The sequence below is a fragment of the Myotis lucifugus genome, unplaced genomic scaffold, assembly GCF_000147115.1.
Source record: "Myotis lucifugus unplaced genomic scaffold, Myoluc2.0 scaffold_74, whole genome shotgun sequence".
NCBI classification, from domain to species: domain Eukaryota; kingdom Metazoa; phylum Chordata; class Mammalia; order Chiroptera; family Vespertilionidae; genus Myotis; species Myotis lucifugus.
In genome coordinates this window covers 1,485,311-1,508,779 of record NW_005871122.1, presented here as the reverse complement: position 1 = coordinate 1,508,779, position 23,469 = coordinate 1,485,311, and the positions used below count along the sequence as shown (strand labels likewise).

The window sequence follows — 23,469 nt, the reverse complement described above, 5'->3', positions numbered from 1 at the left end:
TTGCATAGTTTGTTTAATTCAGTTCACACAAATACCCTATGCAGTGGGCACGATTTCTGCCCATTGACAGATGATGAAACCAAAGTGCCAAGAGATTCAGTAACTCCTGGCATATAAGCAGTAAAGTTGAAATTCAAAACTGAGTCCATCCTATAGCATTGTCTTTCCTTCGGCATATTGTAGGTGTTACACCACAACGAGTAATAATGTAGCAATTTTAAAGCTTTTGGTCTCTTTTCAGAATAACAGTTAAGTACAAATTCTATAATAAAAAGTCTAAATAAAAAATTAGTAGTATATATGATTGGCATAATAATGCTTAATTTGATCATATTTTGTAAATAATTATCTGGGGATGTGGGGGAGTGAAGGGTGGGTAGAGAAAGAACAGAACTCTCGTTGAGCATATTAGCTAGGACTGCTTTTGGTACAAGCATACAAATAAAAAGTCTGACCAGAAATTGTATCTCTTAAGTTATTTGGACATTTACTTTCATTTTGTAAGATATTTTAAAAAGGAAACACTTTTTTAGTAGTAAGTAGCCATTTGTAAAAGGTGAGACGACTTTCCTGCCTGGCTGAAATAATTCTGCTTTACAGTCTTTAAATGCTGTCTGCATAGTTCCCATCAACCACAGTTGGTTAATGCCAGGCAAGCCAGGTCAGAGAACCAAAACAGAAATAATTTTGGAGTTAAACAATGTTTTTATAAATAGACAAATAAACTTGAGTAAGTCTAATTTTAGTCCAATCTAATGGTAAAGGGCACATATTACAAGACTTTCCAGGAATTTCAATATCTGAGGTTTTTACTCCTATAAATGACTAAATATTTACGTAATTCTAATTTCTGAAAACAAGAGTTTTTGTAAACTGGAAAACTTCAGACAAAATGCAGTACAAAGTTTTTTCATGACTCCAAATGCTATAGTAATGCAAGCCTGCAAAATAAAGTATTTTATCAAATTGATAGCTTGGGACTCAAAACTGCATTACATGGGTAAAATTACTTCATTCTGAACATGGGTAAAATTACTTCATCCCTTCCAATCTATCTCTATTTCTAAAACACCCCCTCTAGTCTATTTATAGCTCTTTCTTCTGAAACATCTTCTTTTTAACTATTTAAACAAATTTAAATACATGCTAACTCAAGAAAAAAATCCCTCAGCTGATTTTCCCATTTATTCTGTCACAAAACAGGAAGTTAAACACAACTCCTGTCTCCACCTTATCTTTCTGCACTCTAATTCCGGTATTTTTTAGTGCATCTTCCATTCCAGAAAAAGTAATTTCTTGATTCCATTCAAAGACAGGAAATGCACTGAAGTTATTTAGAGAATGGAGTTTGCTGTCACAGATCTGGGTTCAATTCTGGCTCTGTGTTTTATCAGCTTTATGATTTTGGGCAAGTTACTTAACCTTCTAAGTTAGTTTGAGACTATGTAAATAATGCACTCAATAATGCCTCACAAGTGGCCAAATACTGGCTACTATATTCTTTTTGGAATCTTATTTTTCTAAAAAAGGTTCCCACTCCCTCATTCCTTATGTCTGGGGCAATCTATTCTCTCTGTTTCTACCAGTTAGCAATGATCAACTTGAAAACAGAAGTCCCGAGTTTGAATTCTAGCTGTCACTTAGTAGCGGTAGTTATCTGCAAAAGGACAATTTCCAATACTAAATACAGCACACTGAGAATGAAAATCTAAATTGTTTGCTTACAGAGAAATATACTTCAACTTGTAAAAGCGTAGGTTCCAGATCCCTCAGTGGTTAATAAAGACAGATCCCAGACCAATCATCCTGTGCCACTTGGATTATTAGTTATCAGTCCTGTCAAACCAAACCTAACACATCTTCCATCAACTCCTCAGGAGACTCAATTACTACTATTTATTTATTTGAATTGTTGCTATTTGTTAGGCTCTGTTGAGAATTTTCTATGTGCTATCTCATTGAAATCCTTATAATACACCAAGGCAGGAAAGATTAAGATCTCATGTTATGGATAACAAAACTGAGGCACAAGGATCAAGTAACTTGCTCAAGGTCACACAGCTAATAAGTAGCAGCTGGTACTCTTATCTCTATTCTGTAGAAGCAACAGATCATTACATTATATCCACCTATAAAACCTACATTTTCAGTGTTCAATTTTTGTTTAAATGCTTCTATATTCTGTGTTCATATTATACACATATTCTCCTCCTTAGAGTTAAAACTACATGGAGTCAGATCCAGCACTTACTTTCAACTATGTAGAAGGCACAGAACTTGATTCAATACACGTAACATCTAAGCACTAAATAAATGTTAACTGATACGAAGAAAATGTGCATAACCAGGACAAAGTCAAGGTAGCGTCACCTACATGATAGAAATAATTTGCAATGAAATTATAAAATATTGAAACTTAAGGAGCACAGTCTCATTTAAGAAACTGAAAATCTGCTCACAAAATGCAGATGATATTTATTTAAGCAGGGGTGAAACACTTTAGGGGAAAAAAAGAATTTAAAATGACCTTGATAGATTAGAGAAATGGTTAATCAAAAATAGATGAAGTCTAATTAAGAGAACAAAATGACATAATTTAAGAACCAAAAACATATTCCGCACATAAAAAAATAGAATGAGTACCTAGACACATTGATGGGGGCGTGGGGGGGAATGGAAAGGAAAAAGAAACCCAAGCCACAACTAAAACACCCAATTATCTATTGGCAACATGAGTTATTTTCTCTCTACCTGTCGGTGGCTTACAAATCTAGCTGATCATTGGAATCACAAAGGGAATTTTAAAAATATATAGTGTCTAGGACCCATTGTGGACCTGTTAAATTAGAATATGTGGAATAAGGCTCCATACTGGTGCCATTTAAAAACTCTCTAGGTGTGTCTAATGTGGCCAAGGTTCAGAACCAGCAATCATATCATGATTCTAAATATCAAAGAAACAGGATGATCTAGATCAGTGGTTCTCAAAGTGTGGTTCCTAGATGAGTAGCAACTATGCATTTACGAGAAATGCACATTTTCATGCCTCCACAAACTTACTGAATCACTCACTAGCTCCAGGCTGGGCCTAGCAGCCTGTGTTTTGATAAGCCCCCCAGGGTGATTCTGATAGATGTTAAATTGAGAACCCAGGCTCTAAGCTTAAAGAGCCAAATTACTTTTGCTTTCTTGTAGCATCTGTTTTCTCTTATAATTTTACATGGTTATTATATACCTTCTTTTGTAAGCCATATAAATTATGTAAATTATATAGTTATATAAATTATAAATAAAAAAATCACATTTAGAAAAGTGATCACAATGTACAAGTACCTTCGCTGTTGAGATGCCTCTTATTTTAAATGAACTCATGTGGTGAATTCAGTGAAAATAAATCGATTACAATTGATGTTAAAAACCATCTAGAAGAAAAGCCAGTTGGTGGGCTCAGTTTACCTTTCACCTGGCTCTGCTGGCATCAAGGAGACTGCATTTAGTCACAAGCGTCTTACAAATCTAGTAAGCAGCTGCCTAATGACCCACAACCCCTGGGGAAGGAGGTGCAAGTCCACTGTGATTCCAACCTCCCGAACCAGTCATGTGCCGCAAGATTCAGGCCTGGCTCTGACTTCCATCCCCCTTTCTCCATCTCATTACTCCAGTAACTCAAGAGTTGATTTTATGTTCTATTATTAATAGCCAAAATGTATAAATAAACTGACTCCAGGGCTGGCAGCATTGAAAAAGCATCATAAACAGCGATAACAATTGCTCCTATTGAAGACATAAGATAAAGGAAATAACATTGAAGTTGATTTTTCCTTAATTGATGGCATAGTTTGATAAGAAATACTAAGAAAGTTTCTCTACCCGCCCCCCATTTCTGTTCTCCTTGCCCTTCATATTTTGTCAGTTATAATAAAGACTTAAAAAAGATACAATTTCACGTTACTTAAAAATAGAAAATGACAATGAGACTATTTTGTCTGATTGGTAACATTTTTAAAACATCTAGTGCAGTGGAGGGTTTGAGAGATGGACACTGCCATTGGTAGCCAGTAGGAGTATAATTTAGCATAATGAAGGGATCACTTCACCATACCCAATCAGTGTGACAGTAGGTATAAAAAGCCTCAAAACAATTCATATCTGTTACCTTACTCTGAAGAAATATTGCTATCCTATATAATAAAAGGCTAATATGCAAATCAACTGAATGGTTGAATGACAGGTCGCTATGATGCGCACTGATCACCAGGGAGCAGACACTCAATGCAGGAGCTGCTCCCTGGTGGTCACTGAGCTCTCACAGGGGGAGTGCCGCTCAGCCAGAAGCTCTGAGCCAGGTTCACGGCTGGCGAGTGCAGTGGCGGTGGCGGGAGCCTCTTCCGCCTCTACGGCAGCACTAAGGCCCACAGGGAGCGGGCCTAAGCTGGCAGTCAGACATCCCTTGAGGGCTCCCAGACTGTGAGAGGGCGCAGGCCGGACTGAGGGACCCCCACTGAGTGCATGAATTTCATGCACCAGGCCTCTAGTTTATTATAATAGTAAAAAATTTAACAGCATCTAAAGGTCAAACCCTGGGGAAGCTTGTTAAATAAGGCATGGCCCAACTTCACTAAGAATACTGTATAACAATTAAAACATTGTTAAGAGGAATTCATATTATATGGAAAATACTCATAACAAAGTTACTATGCACAGCACGTCTGAATTTAAAAAAGTATTAATGTACGTTAAAAATTAGAAAATCAATGCCAACAATGTTTATATAAGCTATGGGTAAACTTTATTTTTCTCCTTTATACTTTTCTATATTTTTAAAATATTATACTCTTAATAGATGTTTGCATCAGAAAACTCAAAGACATAGGTTTTAAACAAACTTAGTGTTTACTTTACTTTACTTTTAATGTGTATATTTGATCCCAAATGCAGCTCAATTGGTTCAAGTATAGCAGTCAAAATAGACTAGATATTAACTGTCATATTTTAGGTTGTGACAATAAATGTTAATCAAAATATTCAGTATAAAAAAAAAGAGAGAGGGAGGTTTAACTCATAAAACAATAAAAACCATCTACTACTGCATTTCATAGATGAAGAAACATGGTAAGTGATAAACATAAGAACACATACTAATTCCATAGAATAGAATCAACATTTTAAAAATCAGAAGCTTCTACTTCATATTAACACTTTATAAACTTAAAACTAACTTAATTAATATGTTGCAAAATTGACATTGGAAACACCATAGATTTTTTTGAGATAATAAATGAAAGTCATCTTCTTAGGAGAAACATACATTTAATCACTTAATATGGATCTCACTCATCAACAATAGAATCATGTGCATGGGGTATTTTAAACATGAAGAATCTTTTTCTTTGGTAATAGACTATGTATTTAGAAGTAGTTTATAAAGAAGCCACTCAAATCCTATATAATAAAAAGCTAATATGCAAATCGACCAAATGGCAGAATGACTGGTCGCTATGATGCACACTGACCACCAGGGGGCAGACGCTCAATGCAGGAGCTTCCCCCTGGTGGTCAGTGTGCTCCCATAGGGGAAGCACGGCTCAGCCAGTAGCCGGGCTCATGGGGAGCGGGCCTAAGCCATCAGCAGGACATCCCCCAAGGGCTCCCGGACTGCAAGAGGGCGCAGGCCAGGCTGAGGGACCCTCTGCACCCCCCCCCCCTGCCGCCGAGTGCACAAATCTTGTGCACCGGGCCTCTAGTTTTATTATAAAACTAAATCTAAATGTGTTATAAGTTTGTTACCTTGACAGCTTACCTAATTCATATTTGTAAACTACAAGTTGAGCACAACATTTTATGACAATAATTTTCCACACTCAAAAAATATTTCCTAATAAATAGTAGTATTTGGGGCATACGGAATTTACATCAGACTTAGAGTTGGGAGGCTGGACTTCAAGACTCAGTTATGCAGTCAATTATTTATTTATTTCCTTCATGCATTCACATATCTACTCATTCAAGCATTCATTCATTCAACAAATGGTTTTCTAAATCTTTTGCATGACACACTCTTCTTTTCTAGAATACCATTCTTGGAGTGTCCACAGTTCGGTTATAGATGCTAGTGGGGCCCTGAATTGCTATCACATGACAACAAGGAGGAAAAGACAATGGCTAGGTACACCAAAGGGAATTCAACAGAAGAGGGAAGCAGGCAGCAGATTCCACAACATGCTTGCTCTTTTAATGTATAATACTGACTAGCCCTTTCATTCGAAGGTCTCATAATTACTGGAAGAGGTGAGCAATGTGCAGTTTTATATTACCATAAAGTGACCCACAACCTTTCCTTTAATTAGCAGTTTGCAATAATTTTATGATAAAGTTCTAGAGCAAGCATGTCAAACTCACAGCTGGTGGGCCGCATGCCTCGTTTAACTCGTGGCATGTGGCCCGCTGGCGCAAGTTTGACATGCTTGTTTTAGAGTGTACCACATCTATTTGATAAACATCTAAGAGCCATAGGAAAATAGGCAAAAGACTTGAACAGGCATCTCACATAACAGGATATCCAAAAAGTCAAGAAACTTATGAAAATGTACTCACGTTACTCATGAGGAAAATGCAAATCAAAACCGCAATGAGCTATCCTACCAGAATTGTTAAAATGAAACTCTCATACATTGCTGATGGATGTATAAATGGGTATAATCATTTTGGAAAACTGTTGGGTGGCATATCTACTAAAACTGAACATATGCAAACCCAATGAAACAACAATTACATTCTAGGTCCTTACCTGACAGAACCAAAAGACATGCATAAGAATCACAAATATTATTTGTAATAGCCCAAGTCTAGAGGCAAAATAAGTACCCACCAACAAAATAAAAAAAAAATTGATATATTTACAGAGTGAAATAATAAATAACAATAAGGATGAACAAACTAAAACTTTACACAACAAAATGGATACAAAGTGTATGACTCCATTTTTAAAAAGGACGAGTAAGATTAGCTTATGTTCTCACAGTTAGGACCTGAGGTTATGAATGGGAGGAGCTGGAAGGGGCTTCTGTACTTCTAATACTGTTTTTGGCCTGCGTACTGGTTACATAGTTAAATTCATTCTATGAGCATTCATCAAGCCACATACTTAGGAACTGTGTACTTTTCTAGATTTATGTGATTGTCAGTATAAAGTTTACATTTTTTTAAACAATATGTTTTTATTGATTTTAGAGAAGAAGGAAGAGACAGAGTGATAGAAACATCAATGATGAGAGAGAATCACTGATTGGCTGCCTCCTACATGCCCCCCACTGGGGATGGAGCCCACAACCCGGGCATGTGCCCTTGACTAGAATTGAACCCAGGACCCTTTAGTCAGCAGGCTGATGATCTATCCACTGAGCCAAACCAGCTAGGGCTACAGTTTACTTTTAAAATAAGGGAAGAAGCGAAACAAGTATAAGGACAGTTTAAACAAAACAAAACCTTTCGGTGCAATACATAGGGCCAAGTAATTTAGTGAAACAGAGAGAGAGCAGCACAATAATTTGTTTATTGATATTCTTTTATTTCCAATTATAAAGTAAAAAGAGTGTTTGGTATCTCTTGAAAAAGAACAGTAACAGTTTTAAAGATGATCTTAGTGCAAAACTGTAAGAGGATTCTAGCTAGGATTAAAGATCTGTTTACTAAAGAAATATGTGACTAATATGAGAAAAAACAGATTACATTTCTTAAAACAGAGGGGCAAGGAAAGTATACCAGGAAGGTATACAAAGCTCAACTGTCTTTAAATAAACATCTTGCAGCAATAAGAATTAATTTCTAGGAAATGTTATCCAGTTTCTAAAACACAGTACGTGGAGTTACTACCTTTTCTTACTTCATTCCATCTATAAAAATAAATGAGTAATATGCTAATTAGACTGGACGTCCTTCTGGATGACCTTCCAGACAAAGCCTGGGCTGAGAGGGAAGCCCGGGTCCCGGGTGCCAGAGGGAGGCCGGTGCTGACAACCAGCGGAAGGAAGGCCTACTCTTGCATGAATTTCGTGCATTGGGTCTCTAGTTACTTTATATATATTTATTTCTTACCCTGAACAGATCATGTACTTTTATGTTTAGGTGAAGAAAGGGAATGGAGATCAGCAAATGAAGAGAAAGAAGGTTAATAGAATGGAGAGTAACAGGCCATGTGGTTTCCAGCAAGTAAACAGAAAACAGAGAGACGGGTGTTTAAGAAGTGATGAAGGCCTTGAGGCTTATTGGAGAGGGCTCTGTTGCCAAAGGCTGCAAGTGCAGCCCAGATCCCAGGAGAACCTCCTGGGCAGAGCTTCTCTCTGTCCTGCAAGACTGTCCTGGGTAGCTCTTCATTTATTTCTGCTGCACAGTCACAATAGAGCAGGGGTCCTCAAACTTTTTAAACAGGGGGCCAGTTCACTGTCCCTCAGACCGTTGGAGGGCCGGACTATAGTTTAAAAAAACACTATGAACAAATTCCTATGCACACTGCACATATCTTATTTTGAAGTAAAAAAACAAAACGGTAACAAATACAATATTTGTATTTGCATGTGGCCCGCGGGCCGTAGTTTGAGGACCCCTGCAATAGAGCATCACTGTCATCACGTGAGAAGTCTGATGACAGGTCACAGTGAATTTTAAGATTGTTTTCTCTATTTTCTCCCCTCCTTTGGCAAATGGGGAAGACTAAGAAGAACATAAGAAAACATGCTTTACATCCAGTGATAAAATATACTTTGGATTACAAATAAAACCCTGTTCATGGTTTACCAAACATCAGTTTAAGAACTCCTCAGGCTAACCACATTAATAAGAAGTAAGTAGTAGAAGACCTGATAAAATTGCCTGAGTTGTGTCTTATATTTGTAGTTTTGAAGTTTTATGGATTTTGAGTTACTGGCTTGTCAGAACTATGCCTGACTGGCATGGCTCAGTGGTTGAGCGCCGAGCTATGAACCAGGAGCTTGTGGTTTTGATTCCTGGTCAGGGCACATGCCCAGATTGTGGGTTTGATCCCCAGTGTGGGGCGTGCATGAGGCGGCCAATCAATGTTTCTCTCTCATCATTGATGTTTCTATCTCTCACTCTCTCTCTCTCTCCCTTCCTCTCTGAAATCAAAAATTTTTTTTTAAATAAAATAAAATATAAGAAGAGGAGTCTAGCCGGTGTAGCTCTGCAGTTGAGCGTCGAATCAAGCCATGAAACAGGAGCTCATGGTTTGGATTCCTGGTGAGAGCACATGCATGAGATTACAGGCTCGATCCCCAGTAGAGGACATGCAGGAGGAAGCCAATCAATGATTTTTCTCTCATCATTGATTTTTCTATCCCTCTCTCCCTCTCGTTTCCTCTCTCTGAGGAAATATTTTAAAAAATATATTTTAAAAATATTTTAAAAAATACAAGATGGTATTAACATCTAAACAGTATTTCCTGGTTCATCTTTCAATATGGAAAAGTTGGTAAATAAGGATTTTGTTTTTCTTTGCCTATTACATTAGCACTTTTCTGCTGTATTAAGTGCTTAATGGGTAAAGTATTCACATATAATTTAATAAGCCTAATCATCATATTTTACAATAAAAAACAACCTGCCAGAATCTTTTGAGGCTGCTATGATGGACCAGGAAAGGGTAAATAAAATTGACATATGAGGTAACACGGATACATTGCCATTTTCTTTAGGATATTTCAGTGTTTCTTTATTTCATTATTCCTTTAGAATTCGGAGACAGCTCCTTTGACTAATTAACCAAAAGAGGTTTGACTAATAGAAGGAGATTGCAAGCATAATTAGTTAAATGATAATGTACATAGCACCTAATGATCATTACCATTTATTCTAATATCACTGCTAATAAATGGTGAAAGTATCTAAGCCAAATGCTGTCCTATCACAACAATGTCATCATGGCTAACACTAATAATTTCTAATTTACTTGGGAGTCAATGGGACATTCAGCTTTCTTAATGCATGTCAGTGCTTTCTTCAACCAATTTATAGACCCTTTTACAGTAGAGAAATATTTAATATTTATCTCCTTACCTCAACTACATATAACAAGGGGCCACTGTTCCCCTCCAAGTCACAAATAGTCCACCTATACTAGCTAAGGCCTTGGCTCTCGGAGGCCAGTGTAATGTATTAAGACACTTACTTACAAAAGAGCCACTGATTATAACGCTAATGTTTCAAAATGCTAATTTCATCCCATTCTCTTGTTTTTCTAAGGATTCAGTTTAGTCATCAACTTCTTATTCAGCACTGAAAGGCTACGTTTCCTCTAAAACACACACACACACACACACACACACACACACACACACACACACACACAAAAGAGTAGAACTTGATTTTCTCTATTACTCATTTCCGTCATTATTTTCTCTCACATTAAGACTGATAAGGGAAGAAAATACTGATATGTGCTGCAAAATCACTGACCAATATTATTTACAGAACACATAAAAAGCTTGGACACATCCACTGTGTTTGAAAAAGCACATCTATTATTCTGAGCTAGAGGCACCACCATTACTGACTCATTGCCTCCCAGTCTTAAGGAAGGCACACTAAAGAGCGCTTTAGTTTCTGGATCACATAACAATAAGCTGAGAGCTAAAATAGAGAAGTCCCCTTTAGGTTCATATACAGTACTGAGAGAGAGAAAATGAAAAAAAAATAAAGGTATGGTATTATCAGTATGTTTTAGGAGAGAAGAGGCAGCTAATGAGTGGAACTGACTTCTGGTTCTATCTTAATAGGGATAAACTAAGCTATTCTTGGAGATGTCTTCCTATCATGAGTGCCTGCCTATTGCCAATCAAAATCTTTAATATTTCTAAACTATAATTTTTTAAGCTATTGGTACTATCTAATCCTATTTTCATCACTGAAATCTTTTATATTGTTGCAATTATTAATTATGGTAGTAATTCACATTTTCTGTTTACTAAGAGTTCCCTTGGTTGATCTGTTTTTCTTTTTTTCTGTCAGCTGATGAACCTCGTTCAAATTCATATCTAAGAGCAATTATGTGTGAGTGACTAGGTTTGTTAACTTGTAGGCCTCTCTGTGGGACCCAGGCATTTTTGGAGGGTAGAGGTTCCAATACCAGTATCTGAAGACCTTTTCTCTAAACTGTTCATTACCTTCAGAAGAATATTTTGTGATCTGCTTGGAGTATAAGCTTGGCTCCTATGGTCTAAGGACTAAGTGGTTGGAGGGGGCCAGGAAGGCCTTCCACTGTGTTGACAGAATCCGTTTTCAGTGGCACACCTCCTCCCTGGCTGTATTGCCACTCTAGAGCATCACAATTTTTCTAGAAGATATACCTCTCCTCTCCGGGTTGGGAAGATGAAAGGGAAAGCAGCATTATGGTTATAAGTCTGGATTTTGGAGCCATACGGCCAGATGGAGGTCGAATTGCTCCTTTACTACCCCTCCACTTTCAGCTCTGTGCCCCAATCCTTCTGCCCGCTGCTCCTGGGACCTGCCATTCCTCAGCCCTCATGTGTCCTGTGAGGAGTAACTCAGTCTGTTTCTCATTGGAGTCACCTGCTGTTGTGGGTTGAACTGTGTCCCCACAACATGTTGAAATCCTCACCCCCGATTGTTGTGAATGTATTTAGAAATAGGGTCTTTGCAAATGTAACCAAGTTAAGATGGGGGACACACTAGAATAGGGTGAGCCCTAACCAAATGACTGGTGTCCCCATAAGAAGGCCAAGAGGAGAGACACAAGGAAGAATGCCATGTGCAGCTGCAAGTCAGGGAACAGCACGGCCCGGCGGCCACTGGGAGACAGGAAAAAGGGACAGACTCTCCCACCAGAAAAGAACTGACCCTGTCAACACCTTGATTTCAGATGTCCGGTCGCCAGAACTGTGAGGAATACTTTTCTGTTGTTTAAGGCCCCTAGTTTGTGGTGGCCTGTTATGGAAATGAATTCACCTGCACTCCAGTCTTCTCCTTCCTGCATCACTTTCTCTATTCTGTTTTTATAGAGTTAAAGATGTCCCAGGTTAAAGATGTCTTGATTTCATAGAAGTTAAAATTGGTCTTTGTTACTCCTCTTTTGGGCTTTGTGGTAAAAGGGGGATACAAATCTTTATTATTGTATTTTAAAACCAAAAATATCTATAGTATTTTAATTTTTCATATTTTTCTATTCTAAATTAGTTCATGCCACTTACTGCACTTTAAGTGCAGTTTACAGAACATTCAACGTAAGAAAATCAATTTTAACCTCTCTCATTACCGCACCCATTCTGCCCACCACTGTGACTTTGGAGAATTTATATTAATTTTCTATTGACAAACGCACCATGGAAGGATGGTAGAAAAGAAAAAAGAATGAGTAAAAACTAACATATATTGAATTTATTGAATATCTACTCAATTCTAGGTATTTTAGTAGCATACTCTTACATATTTTCATTTAATCTTACAAATAGTCTATGAAGCACATAGTGTAATTTCTTTTTTTACAGGTGAGGAAAAGGAAATTCAAAGGTGAAATAACTTGCTAGGGTCACCCTATTAGTAAGTCAAGAAGTCAAACCAAGTGAAAAAGCAAGAAGTGACTCCACACTGTTTTCAAGGTCAGACTGCTTGGCCAGATCACTCAAGGCTACTATCAACAGGATTCAACCATCTGGCTAGTCATAGGCTTTCACAAATTGCCAGTGAATAAGTGCTACCGATGGTGTTTTTAAAGTAACTATTATGTGCCAGTCAGGCACTCTGCAAAAATTTTTAATACTGACAACAACCTTAAAAAATAGTTTCTGTATCTGTGGCTACTCCAAACTGACCTTTAGTGAGGGCAAATAAAGTAAAAATATAAAAATAAATCTAATGGCACCTTGGAAATACTGAGGTTAGCACCAAGTGTTGTTTTATGGAAAAAGATCTGTCACCTGACATAGCTGGCACACACTGGGAAAAACACCAGCTACATCAGGGTCACCTACCCTTCCTTCCATGCGCCTTCCTCGCGTGTAACACACTCATTGCTCAAACAAGGCGTGCCAACAGAGGACCCACTGTTTCCCTGATTAACTACTCTACTATTTTAAAACATGAAATAGCCTCTAAAAATGGGCTGACTCTGCTTGGTGGGTGCTCTACAGCGCACTCTGTCTGCCTTCTGCCAAACTGAGCACTATGGCTACATTTGGACACGAATTTTGGTATCTGTGCTATTGGGGAGCCAACTGCCCTTTGTCGCAGAATCTAGGAAGCAACTCAGACTTTTACTTTATTTGCCCTCTACAAGCAAAGGGAGAAATTTAGAATGAGCCAAAAATTTTAAAAGATCATAATAATTAGTTCACTATAGAACAAGAGACATATTAATCGTAACAACTACTTCAGGGAAGTGGAGGATATTACTTTCCTTACATAATAGTTCTTTATCTCCTTTTCACTCAATTTGGTCCCAGTCTTCAGCATAGATTTGTGAATGCTCATTAAATAAAAGGCATTTGCTATTTCTTGCATAAATATCCTTTTAAAACAACTTGAAGTCCTCACTACTTGAGAATTTTCTAACCTGTTCATGCTTAAGAGTCTGTATGATAATGTGACTGAGCCAAAAGGTTGTCCTGACCTGAGTATAAATTAGCCAGGCCTTTCCCTTCTACCCACAGGGCATCGTTACCTAGGCAGGAGCCCCGCTGAGTACTTTCTTCCTTTTGCTTGACTACACAGTAAATAGGAGACTGATGTTTGAATAAAATGTAAAATCAACCAAACTGCTTTACATTCCTGGCCCAGAAAAGTCTCCTTAAAAATATTTAAGTCTTTTGACAGTTACAGGTAGCATTTGATTCTGCTTGAAAGCCCAAATGTAAGGGTGCCAAAAATAATTAGTGTTTTAATAACTCTCTTTCTTAGGTTACTTGGCAGGCACAAGTTTATCAGAAAGAGAACAAAAAAAATATTCTCAAAAAAATAAGCCAATGACTTATAGTAAAAATTACCATATAATTTTACTATATTATTCCTATGCTCTGTCTACTTTAAAATAGGATACAGTTTAAAGAAATGGCAATGGTGGTTGTCAAAATTTACTACTTTGATAGATAAGGTTTTTCTAGCCAAGAACTGGATTCACATTGTGATCACTGTTTTCAAAGAAGCCTTAAGGCAGATATGATTGAAAACCTTACAAATTTCATAATTCTGCCTTAAGACAAATTTTTGCTGTTTGGGGAAAAGGTAGGTCAAGAAATAAGGGAACCACAACTGAGTGGTTTAAGGAAGGGAGGGTTATGTGTGAAGTTTTGATACATCAACAACAAAGCCTTTTTTGTGTGCCTCTCAGAGTTATTTTGTGAAGAAATAAGCTAATTCAAAAATATCTAACTAGCTTCACATTTAATTCTGACTTCAAATCTTAGAGTGGCAGAGCAGCTGTGCCTGGAAGCAATACAATCTTATTTCTATAAAAATCTCTCAAAGCTCCATATATAAGTGGGAGAGTAAAAATAGATAATCAGATCCAAATTAAGGCTATTAAGAATTGATTTAATGTGAAGATAATATAGCAAGATTTTGTTTAGGTTATGGATATTCACTAAAAATGTGTAATACTTGTTTGCCTAAAATTTTGATTATGTTTTATCTTATTTTGTTGCAGTTAAACAGTTTTATCATTAGGGATTTTAATTGCATATGGTTTATAGATTTTTTTCTGATTACTCTATATCCATCTCACTGAGAAAAAATATTCCACTGTACTACTTAATATAAAGAAACCATCTAACAAGGATGTAATCAGATTCAGGGAGAAGCAGCATGAGGTGAGACATCTTTGTCACAGATGTTTGCAGTCCATCTAGCACACAGGCGAAGAGATGTCCTGAAGAGAGTAGAAGAGAGGAACACTAGTCACTCAGTGGTATACCACTGAGTTGTACAGAGAAAGAAAGAAACAAACAACAGAAGAAAAAGAATGAGAAAAATAATTCCTTGAAAGTCTTCTTTCAACCATAATGTAGGCTCCATTATTATATAATCTCCCTCCATTTCTTCATCATTTTCTGCCTCTCACTCACTTCACCATTCACCTTGGTTCAATCCTAAGGTTTTAGCCCTTGGTTTACCATTCTCTAAGTTTGAATATTTTCCTTTAGATAACTCATTTGCTTATGCAGCCTTAGCAACTCTCTGTGAGGGTCTCAGCCCAGAGCTCTACACCTGGCTTCCTTCCTCAATCCGTAAAACAGTCTTTGACTCTTTCCTAATCCCCTGCAGCCAACCCATGTCAGCATCAAGGTACCTATAGTCTTTTCAGGTCTTTCCTCTCAGAAGGTTGTCACTTCAGTTCCATACAAACTGCTCAGACCTGCCATTTTCTTTTTTGTTTCTTAAGATGTTTTATTGATTTTTAGAGAGACAGGGAGAGGAGAAGGAGGAGGAGGAGGACAAGGGAGAGGAGGAGGAGGAAGAGGAGGAGGAGGAGGAGGAGGAGGAGGAGGAGGAGGAGGAGGAGGAGGAAACAGAAAGAAAAGATTGATGTGAGAGCAAAACATTGATCAGCTGCTTCCTGCATGCCCTCTACTGGGGATTGAGCCCACTACCCAGGCATGTGCCCTGACTGAAAATGGAACCAAAACCGTTTGATGCACCGGATGACAACCAACCAACTGAGCCACTCTAGTCAGAACAGACCTGTCATTTTCTTGCTCAGAAATCTCAACAGTTCAAATTCTTGGTCTGGCATTAGACTCTTGATATACTTTCCTCCTATCTGGTCCTTTATTTTCAATTAGGCCAGTTGATTTGGCAACATCCAAATAAGGTATGAACTTTATAAAAACGCATTAATACTTAGATTATCTTGACTTAAAAGGAAATTTTATTATTTTCTACAGACTATAGAAAAATCTTTAAGTCTGGAATGCACTGTATTGAGTAAAGAAATGAGATAATGTCCTGTACTCATTAACAGATGCTTTCTTTTATTTACTGTTGTTAAACGTTACTTAAACAACAAAGGGAAAAACTTAACTCATAAGTAACCCTCCATTTCTCAGGAGTGAATAATCCAATCAAGATTAAACCACACCTTCCTCATTTGATCTAACAACCTTTTGAAGCCTAGACCGGTGATGATCAAGGACCTCCTTCAGATACCATTTTAGGGAGATGAGAGGGATTAATTGTGTTCACAGCCTAAGCTTCAGTAATTGCATATTAATCCTAAGTATTTGGGTAATACTGAGAGATCTGATTTTGCTCAATATACATTAATTGTCCAATTCAAGCCTAAACCTAAAAATGACTGTTCATTCAGTACATTTTTACTAAACATCCATGTATCAGGCATTAACCCAGCTAAGTACTGGGGTCACACCAGTAGATCAGACAGACACCCTCCTTCATTGCCTTGCATGCTCCCTGAAGGAGCTCATGAGCAATGTGACAGACATTGAATAAGAACATTTTTAGGGAAATGAATATTATAAAATGGGAAAGATTAGGGTGCTAATATGAGTATTATTATTATGTTATCTAATAATCTGTGAGAATAAGAGCACATGGTTTTACAGGGACCAGAATGGCCCTGTAAAGGAAAGGACCTCTTGAGAAAGTACGTACGTGAGGCTGCTTTGTTGGCTCACCCTTGTCCTCGGGTTTTTTGGCCTTATTTCTACTCATTTCTCAAAACTCAGCTTGGATTTCAGGTCCTTCTAGAAGCCAGGTCTAGATTGGTCTTTCAGACTTCTTGATACTCGCCCACACTCTGTGTGTTACCCCTAACTCAGCATTAAGCAAATATACAGGTATGAGAATTATTACTTATCTATCTTCCCACTGGATGGTGAATTCTTAGACGGTATCTCTATATCTTAAATGCCTAGCAAGTGTTTAATAAATTTGCTAAGTTAATGAACGAAGATTTAGCAAGGAAAAATACCAAACACTTTTTTCTGCCCAGACATTAACAGGTAAAACAAGATAAAACAGGTAAAGGCTTTAACCATAGTATTTTTGCTAGAGGTTTGGATCACAGCACAAGGGCTGAGTTACTCGTATGTATATTCTGTGCTTTTGAAATTGGCAGAAGTTAGAATGCTTGAGGCCATCTTTTGTGTATATGTGTGTGTGTGTGTGTGTGTGTGTATATATATATATATATATATATATATATATGTGTGTATATATATATATACACATATACATATACACATACACACACACACACCAAGGTCTCAGAGGATACTTTGCCAGGATTTTCTAATTGTAAAATAAATATGATATATATAGATATATATAAAATGTAAACCATCTATGATCTTTCTAACAGAGTATGCACTTATTTTAATTAATATAGATGCTTGGATATAGAGTTTATTGAAGGAATAAAAAGTGTTCATAATTCCAGGAGGTGGTACTCTTTTCCTCTTCCAGCCTCACATGAGGAAAAGAGTACTACCTAGTGGTTCAATCTGGGAATAAGAGACTAGACATACCAGAGGCCGGAAACCTCAGAGAGGTTTATCAACAGTTCAACCTTATATCGTGAGAAAAAAAATGTACACATATGCATCGGCTCAAGGATGGGAACAACAGGTATGATTCAAAAGCTGCATTCTGCCCTAACCAGTTTGGCTCAGTGGATAGAGCATCGGCCTGCAGACTGAAGGTTCCCATGTTCGATTCCTGTCAAGGGCATGTACCTTGGTTGCGGGCACATCCCCAGTAGGGGGTGTGCAGGAGGCAGCTGATTGATGTTTCTCTCTCATCGACATTTCTAACTCTCTCTCCCTCTCCCTTCCTCTCTGTAAAAAATCAATAAAATATATTAAAAAAAAAAAAAGCTGCATTCAGAGCACGCCATGGCAGAGAGATTAAGAACCAGACAGGCCCAGGGCTGAAATTTGACTGCAGGACCTTAAGCAAACTATCAGACCTGTTTAATCCTTGGTTATTTTCAACTATAAAATGGAGACTAAAGTAGTGACTATTTGATAGGAGTACTGAAAAGCTTAAATGGGATGTGTATGAAACATTCAGCATAGTGCTTGGCATGTAATAACCCTGCAGAAAATTTTATAATCTTTTAATAACAGTTTACAACATACTATCAACTACTATATATTTGTAGAAAGTATAAGTATCAGACACTAGTTTTGTTTAAGTATATGAAAACAAATTAAAAAGTAAAAGGGGTTATGTGTTACATTTCAATCACATTGTTCAGTTTTCAATGAAAATAAGTAATTTTTAGAAATAGATTACAAATAGACTTGAAATTTCATCTTTTTATAAAAATAATCATGATCCTTGTTGCAATATTCCTTACCATATTCTTCATTTTTCAACATCCAGTCTAATAAATGTATCTTTATACATACTGTTCTTAAAGATTAATTTGGTAATTTGGATTTGTTCTCACTTGCTTAAAATGTGAAGCAAAAACACAGCAGAAATATAAATAAAAAATTAAGTTTCAAAAACATGTCAACCCACTACATTTATATTACAACAGAGAATTTGATATTTGTGTTATATCTCCTTTGGCTAGCTCTATAACCTACTAGCTTAATTATCACAATAGCCTTAGGACTTCAGATAGTACATATCAGGTTTAGGAAAGATGAAAATGCAATGCTCATTTGCTTTTACGAAATGGATTGAAACATCACAATTTATATGTAATTTACAGGAGCCCGGACACTTTCCTAGCATGACAGTCACAGAAGGACTGGGTCCCTGAGGCCAGTGCACAAATTTACCTTAAATAACTTCCCCCTACATTACACCTAAAATACTTACTTAAAATTAAGCATGGCAGGGGTTCAAATATGCCATTATAATCTTATCATGACCATTGTGTTGCCTATGGTGCTTTAATGACTTACAATGTGGGCTGCATTGTTTATTTTACTACTAATAAAAAATAACCAAAGTATCTATATATAATCAAAAGAGAAATGCGGTGGAAATCAGAACTGTATCATGGCCATAGCTGTGTCAATAACTAGCTGTATAGTTTTGAGAAGTTTTTAGTTTCCATGTATTCATCTATGAAACACATTATCTATGAGGTCCAGGGAAACACTGTCCTCTACACTGTTTGCCATTATTTCGAATGTCACAATAACTCCAAACCGTAAACCCCAATTAGGAATTAATGATCCACAACAAATTTATCTGATTTCTTACAATTCTTTTTTACTATTAGAGCAGGAGAAGGCAAAACAACAACAAAAACTTACCGTTGAAAAATGTCAAAAGATCTATGTAAAATTTTGCTGCAGGGTTTCACCTTTCTTCTTTATTAAGCATCTATTATATGTACTTTACCTTGAGCAGTAGGGATCTACACAGCTATTAAGAGATCATTATAACCATGTCTTTTACTACTTACCTCATAATTATATCAGACTCTCTTAAAAATTTGACATGTTTCTCTACTCATGCATTACACATTAGTGCTAAAACGTAACTACTTAACTCATCTGCACCCCAAAGCACCCTTGAATGCAATATGTCAAGTATTTTTCCATTTATAAATCTGGTGAAGTTGGTGACACTCTCACCCTGAGGAAATGGCAATCACAATGGGTGAATTACGTTTTGACTAAGAGAGGTCAGCAGAACCCCATAGTACATAACAGTGAGAAAAAGGGAAATAAAGTAAGTAAAATCCAATCAACACAAACCGGCACCTTGAGACTGGTGTGCAGCAGTTGGGTAGAGATTTCTGAAAGAATTCAATCTCATAAATACAAGACTAAGTTAACTCACCTTCTTTTCAGTGATTCTAGCACATCCATCCATAATAATATCACATGAAGCTCATCTGCATTAATGATTTTGTCAAAATGCTGGTCATAGTATTTCAAACTCTACTGGCAAATGTCATAGAGTAAAATAGGTAACAATTCAACATTTCAAATTGCATCTCCATGTAAAGTAAATCCACTACTCAAAATAGTATTATGAAAGCACAATGCTTTTGAAAGAATACACTGGACAACACTGATCAGAAATGTGTGAAGTAATTTCAAATAATAAAAAAATTCACTCAAGACCTGAAAGAAGAACTCTAGACACTAGCTCAGGCAATACTGTCAGACGGCAGAATCTGAGTATACAATCTATAACAAATGTGTAGATCCACACGTTTTTACTATTATAGTTATATTGGAACTTGAGAACTTCACAGCAGTCTACTGAAATCACAGATCAATGGGATAAAAGCGGATAAGAAGAATGTGCAATTTATGAATACTGTTTATTACCATGGTTACAAACTTTCAGAACAGGCCTCTGAGACATGGGACTGAGACTCTGCCGAATATCTGTTAAAACAAAAATATAAAAGAAGTTTAATATAGAGGTCTGTTCATCTCAAGAAGTGTAACAGTATATTTTCCAAGTTTAAGTATATCTAGAAGCAAAGCAATAATGTTATGACTTTTACTTCGCATTTAATTATACTACTGTGAACTCCACTGGGATGAAGTACATATGGTTCTTCAGCTGAGACTTGTCACACTAATCAGGATTTCCTAGGTTCAGTGCATTGATTTGTAATGTGCTACTGACACTGGCCAACTGGAATGCTTTTCTCTCTGACATTTGTCATCGCAAGGGAAGGATTAAGAAAACTTATGAAACTTCTGAGGAGTGGTTGCCCACGGCACTACATTCTTGACACATGACTTTAAAAGAATTAAAAAATATAAAAGGGTTGTTCTTTGTGGTAGTTCCCTAGAAAGTAACATGAAACAAGAATAACGTTCACCTTTTGGCTTCGGTGTCCTTTTTCTTCGATCGCGGAAGGCAGCCCCGGACTGCAAGGCCTCCAGCAGACTATCCATCACTCCTGTCTCATCACCCTCTGTGAGAAGAGATGCCGGGGTTACCATAGCAATGTCAAGCATACACAGAAACCGTGATGGTGATGGTAGGGGAAATAAGATCAGATGCTAGGACTAAGCCAGCAATTTCAAAATATGATAGGACTTTACCTCTCTCATAAATCAAATAGCTTTTAATGAAATCTGTCTCATTAGTGCCTGTGCTACTGTCCACCACAGAGGACTGAGTCCCATTGATTCACTTCGGAGCGCTGCTTTTATAGGCCAGTGGCACGATAACTTCAAAGAGAATGTGGTTCTCATCATATCTGTGTCTTGGGTTATAATAAATAACATTTCCCTTGTAGAAATGGGTTATTTTCAAAGCATCAGCTTTAGTTCTAAAATCGACCAGGTGTGGGAGTGCTTTTGCTGGTGTTATTGATATTCTGCTGTCTAAAGCTATTGCACAAAATTGTATTTCCATGCTAACTTTTGAGAACATGATTCCAACAACTGATTGTTAATATCAGAGGATAATTATCCTCTAACTTTAGTGACATACAACAATCACTATAAATTTTTACAGAATGTATGGAAAGTTTGTCTTCTATAATAAAAAACAAATGGAGGATTTCAAAATCTAAAGGACTGAACCACATTATGATTAGTTTAAGTTGATATTCTGTATATGATTAATGATGCAATTGTAGGGCCATTTCTCTCTATTAATATCAAATTTTCTTGAAACCATAGCTACTTCTAGTTGTCCATGTTAAATATTATTTAAAGAAAGCAGAAAAAAAGCTTCAACAACACTACTTGCCCAACTGAAATACCAACTCTTTTGGTGCCTTAGAGTTTACTAGCAAGCATTTTCTGTGAATTTGTATGGCTGGTACATAGTTATGTCTAAAGTAATAGAAAACTATTTTTCTCTGGAATTTTTCTTTCTTTTCTTTTTTTCTTTTTTTGAGATGCTATCTCTTGATAGAGGACAGGTGAGATGACAAATGAATACAGAATACAAATAAAACACAATTTACAAACAGATATATAAATGTGCATCAACCGCTTTTCCATCTGGTTCTAATTTATATTCTTAGAAAAGTACTAAACTTTGTAGGTGTAATAAAAAAATGGGTGATAAATAGAGCATTTGGAGATTATTAATTTACATGTGATTTTAATTCTCAAGTGGCTTTATGGCTATTTTAATTAAAACACATTAAATAGTTCAGACACTTCAATTAGTAACTACCTACCTATTTTTTAATATTTATACTCAAACTCAAGTATGTTTTTCCTAGAAAGAACTATAGGTAATGCCAACTATTTAAGGTTTTGAATATATTTCATTAGTAAAAGGAAACATTTTAAAAATCTAAAAAGCAAATATGAGATAAATGGCATGCATTTTAAGGGGAAAAAGAACTACAAAGAAAATGTGAATTTTCCTTAGTAAGTTTGCTATTGGTAGTGGCATTGATATAGTCATTCTGAAATTCTTATGTGTATATGGTAAGATGGAACAGATGGGTAAAAATGTTGGTGGCAACAGGGGTGCTCACTGAGGGAAAGGGAATTCAAACATAAAATGGTAGAAGGAGAGGAAGAGCTATGAAGTGATAGATTAGACTTAAATGTACCATATATGCTCAAGGTTTTAAAAAATAGTTTTCCTCACTTTGTGGCCCCAAAGAGCCCAAAAGTAATGATAATGCATAAGCAACGTGCACACCTACCCCTTGGAACTTGGTGTCTAAGTCTCATTACTTGCTAACAGGAACCAGAATACTTAGGAAAATGACTGATTTTAGGGCTGAGAAGAAGATATTGTGAAATGAGTCAGGAACATACTGTTCTGCCAGAAAACAAGTGCTCAAGGACAGATAGGCATGTGCCAAAGGGCAGAGGAGCCAGACAGAATTAGATAAATAAAGGACACTTTGAGCACTGGATAAGTAATAATGGATTATTACACACTGGAAAGAGGAACACAAGCATGCATCTATATTGACACTAAAATAATAAATAATAAACGTGGAGCAAGAGAAAACTCTCCTTTAAAGAAGACTGGGAACTAGTAGATGTCATAGATATAAAGAGGGCTGAGCTCCATTAATACAAGGGAGACAGATATGAGTGAAATAGGAAAACCACCACATTACAGCTCACAGTAAAAACAGATTCTGCCAGAAATCATCAATGGTTACAAAAACCAATCTTGCCCAGCAGGTGTGGCTCAGCAGTTGAGCATCAATCCTGGAACCAAGAGGTCACCAGCTCAATTCCAGGTCACTCAATCCCCAGTAGGGGGCATGGAGGAGGCAGCCGATGGATGATGTTTCTCTCATTCTATCTCTCTAGCCTTCTCCCTTCCTCTCTCTCTAAAAATCAATAAAGGAAAAATTTAAAACAACAACAAAACCCCAATCTCTATAAGGCTGAGGGGGAATAGGACATGGAGAAATCTGGCAGATATCACCTTACCCAAATAATCAAATCTGACATCACAACAATGGTATATGCTGACAACTGCCTTCTGAAGTGATGCACTGAGGCAGACACAACATAACATATGTAATAGTTTGCACAATTGTACTTAACCTGAATCTAAATG

At 36.9% G+C, this 23,469-nt stretch overlaps 1 protein-coding gene across 2 annotated transcripts in view; it reads right to left on the bottom strand.

Annotated features, from left to right (window-relative positions):
• Positions 1 to 23,469, bottom strand: part of DIAPH3 (diaphanous related formin 3) — a 511,880-nt gene that overhangs the window by 88,330 nt on the left and 400,081 nt on the right. For both annotated transcript variants that reach the window (XM_006090522.3, XM_023755349.1), the window contains 2 exons: positions 20,792 to 20,887; positions 20,286 to 20,345 (listed from right to left, as the gene is read on the bottom strand). In XM_006090522.3, coding sequence (XP_006090584.1) covers positions 20,286 to 20,345; positions 20,792 to 20,887 — 156 coding nt within the window. The remainder of the gene's footprint in view (positions 1 to 20,285; positions 20,346 to 20,791; positions 20,888 to 23,469) is intronic.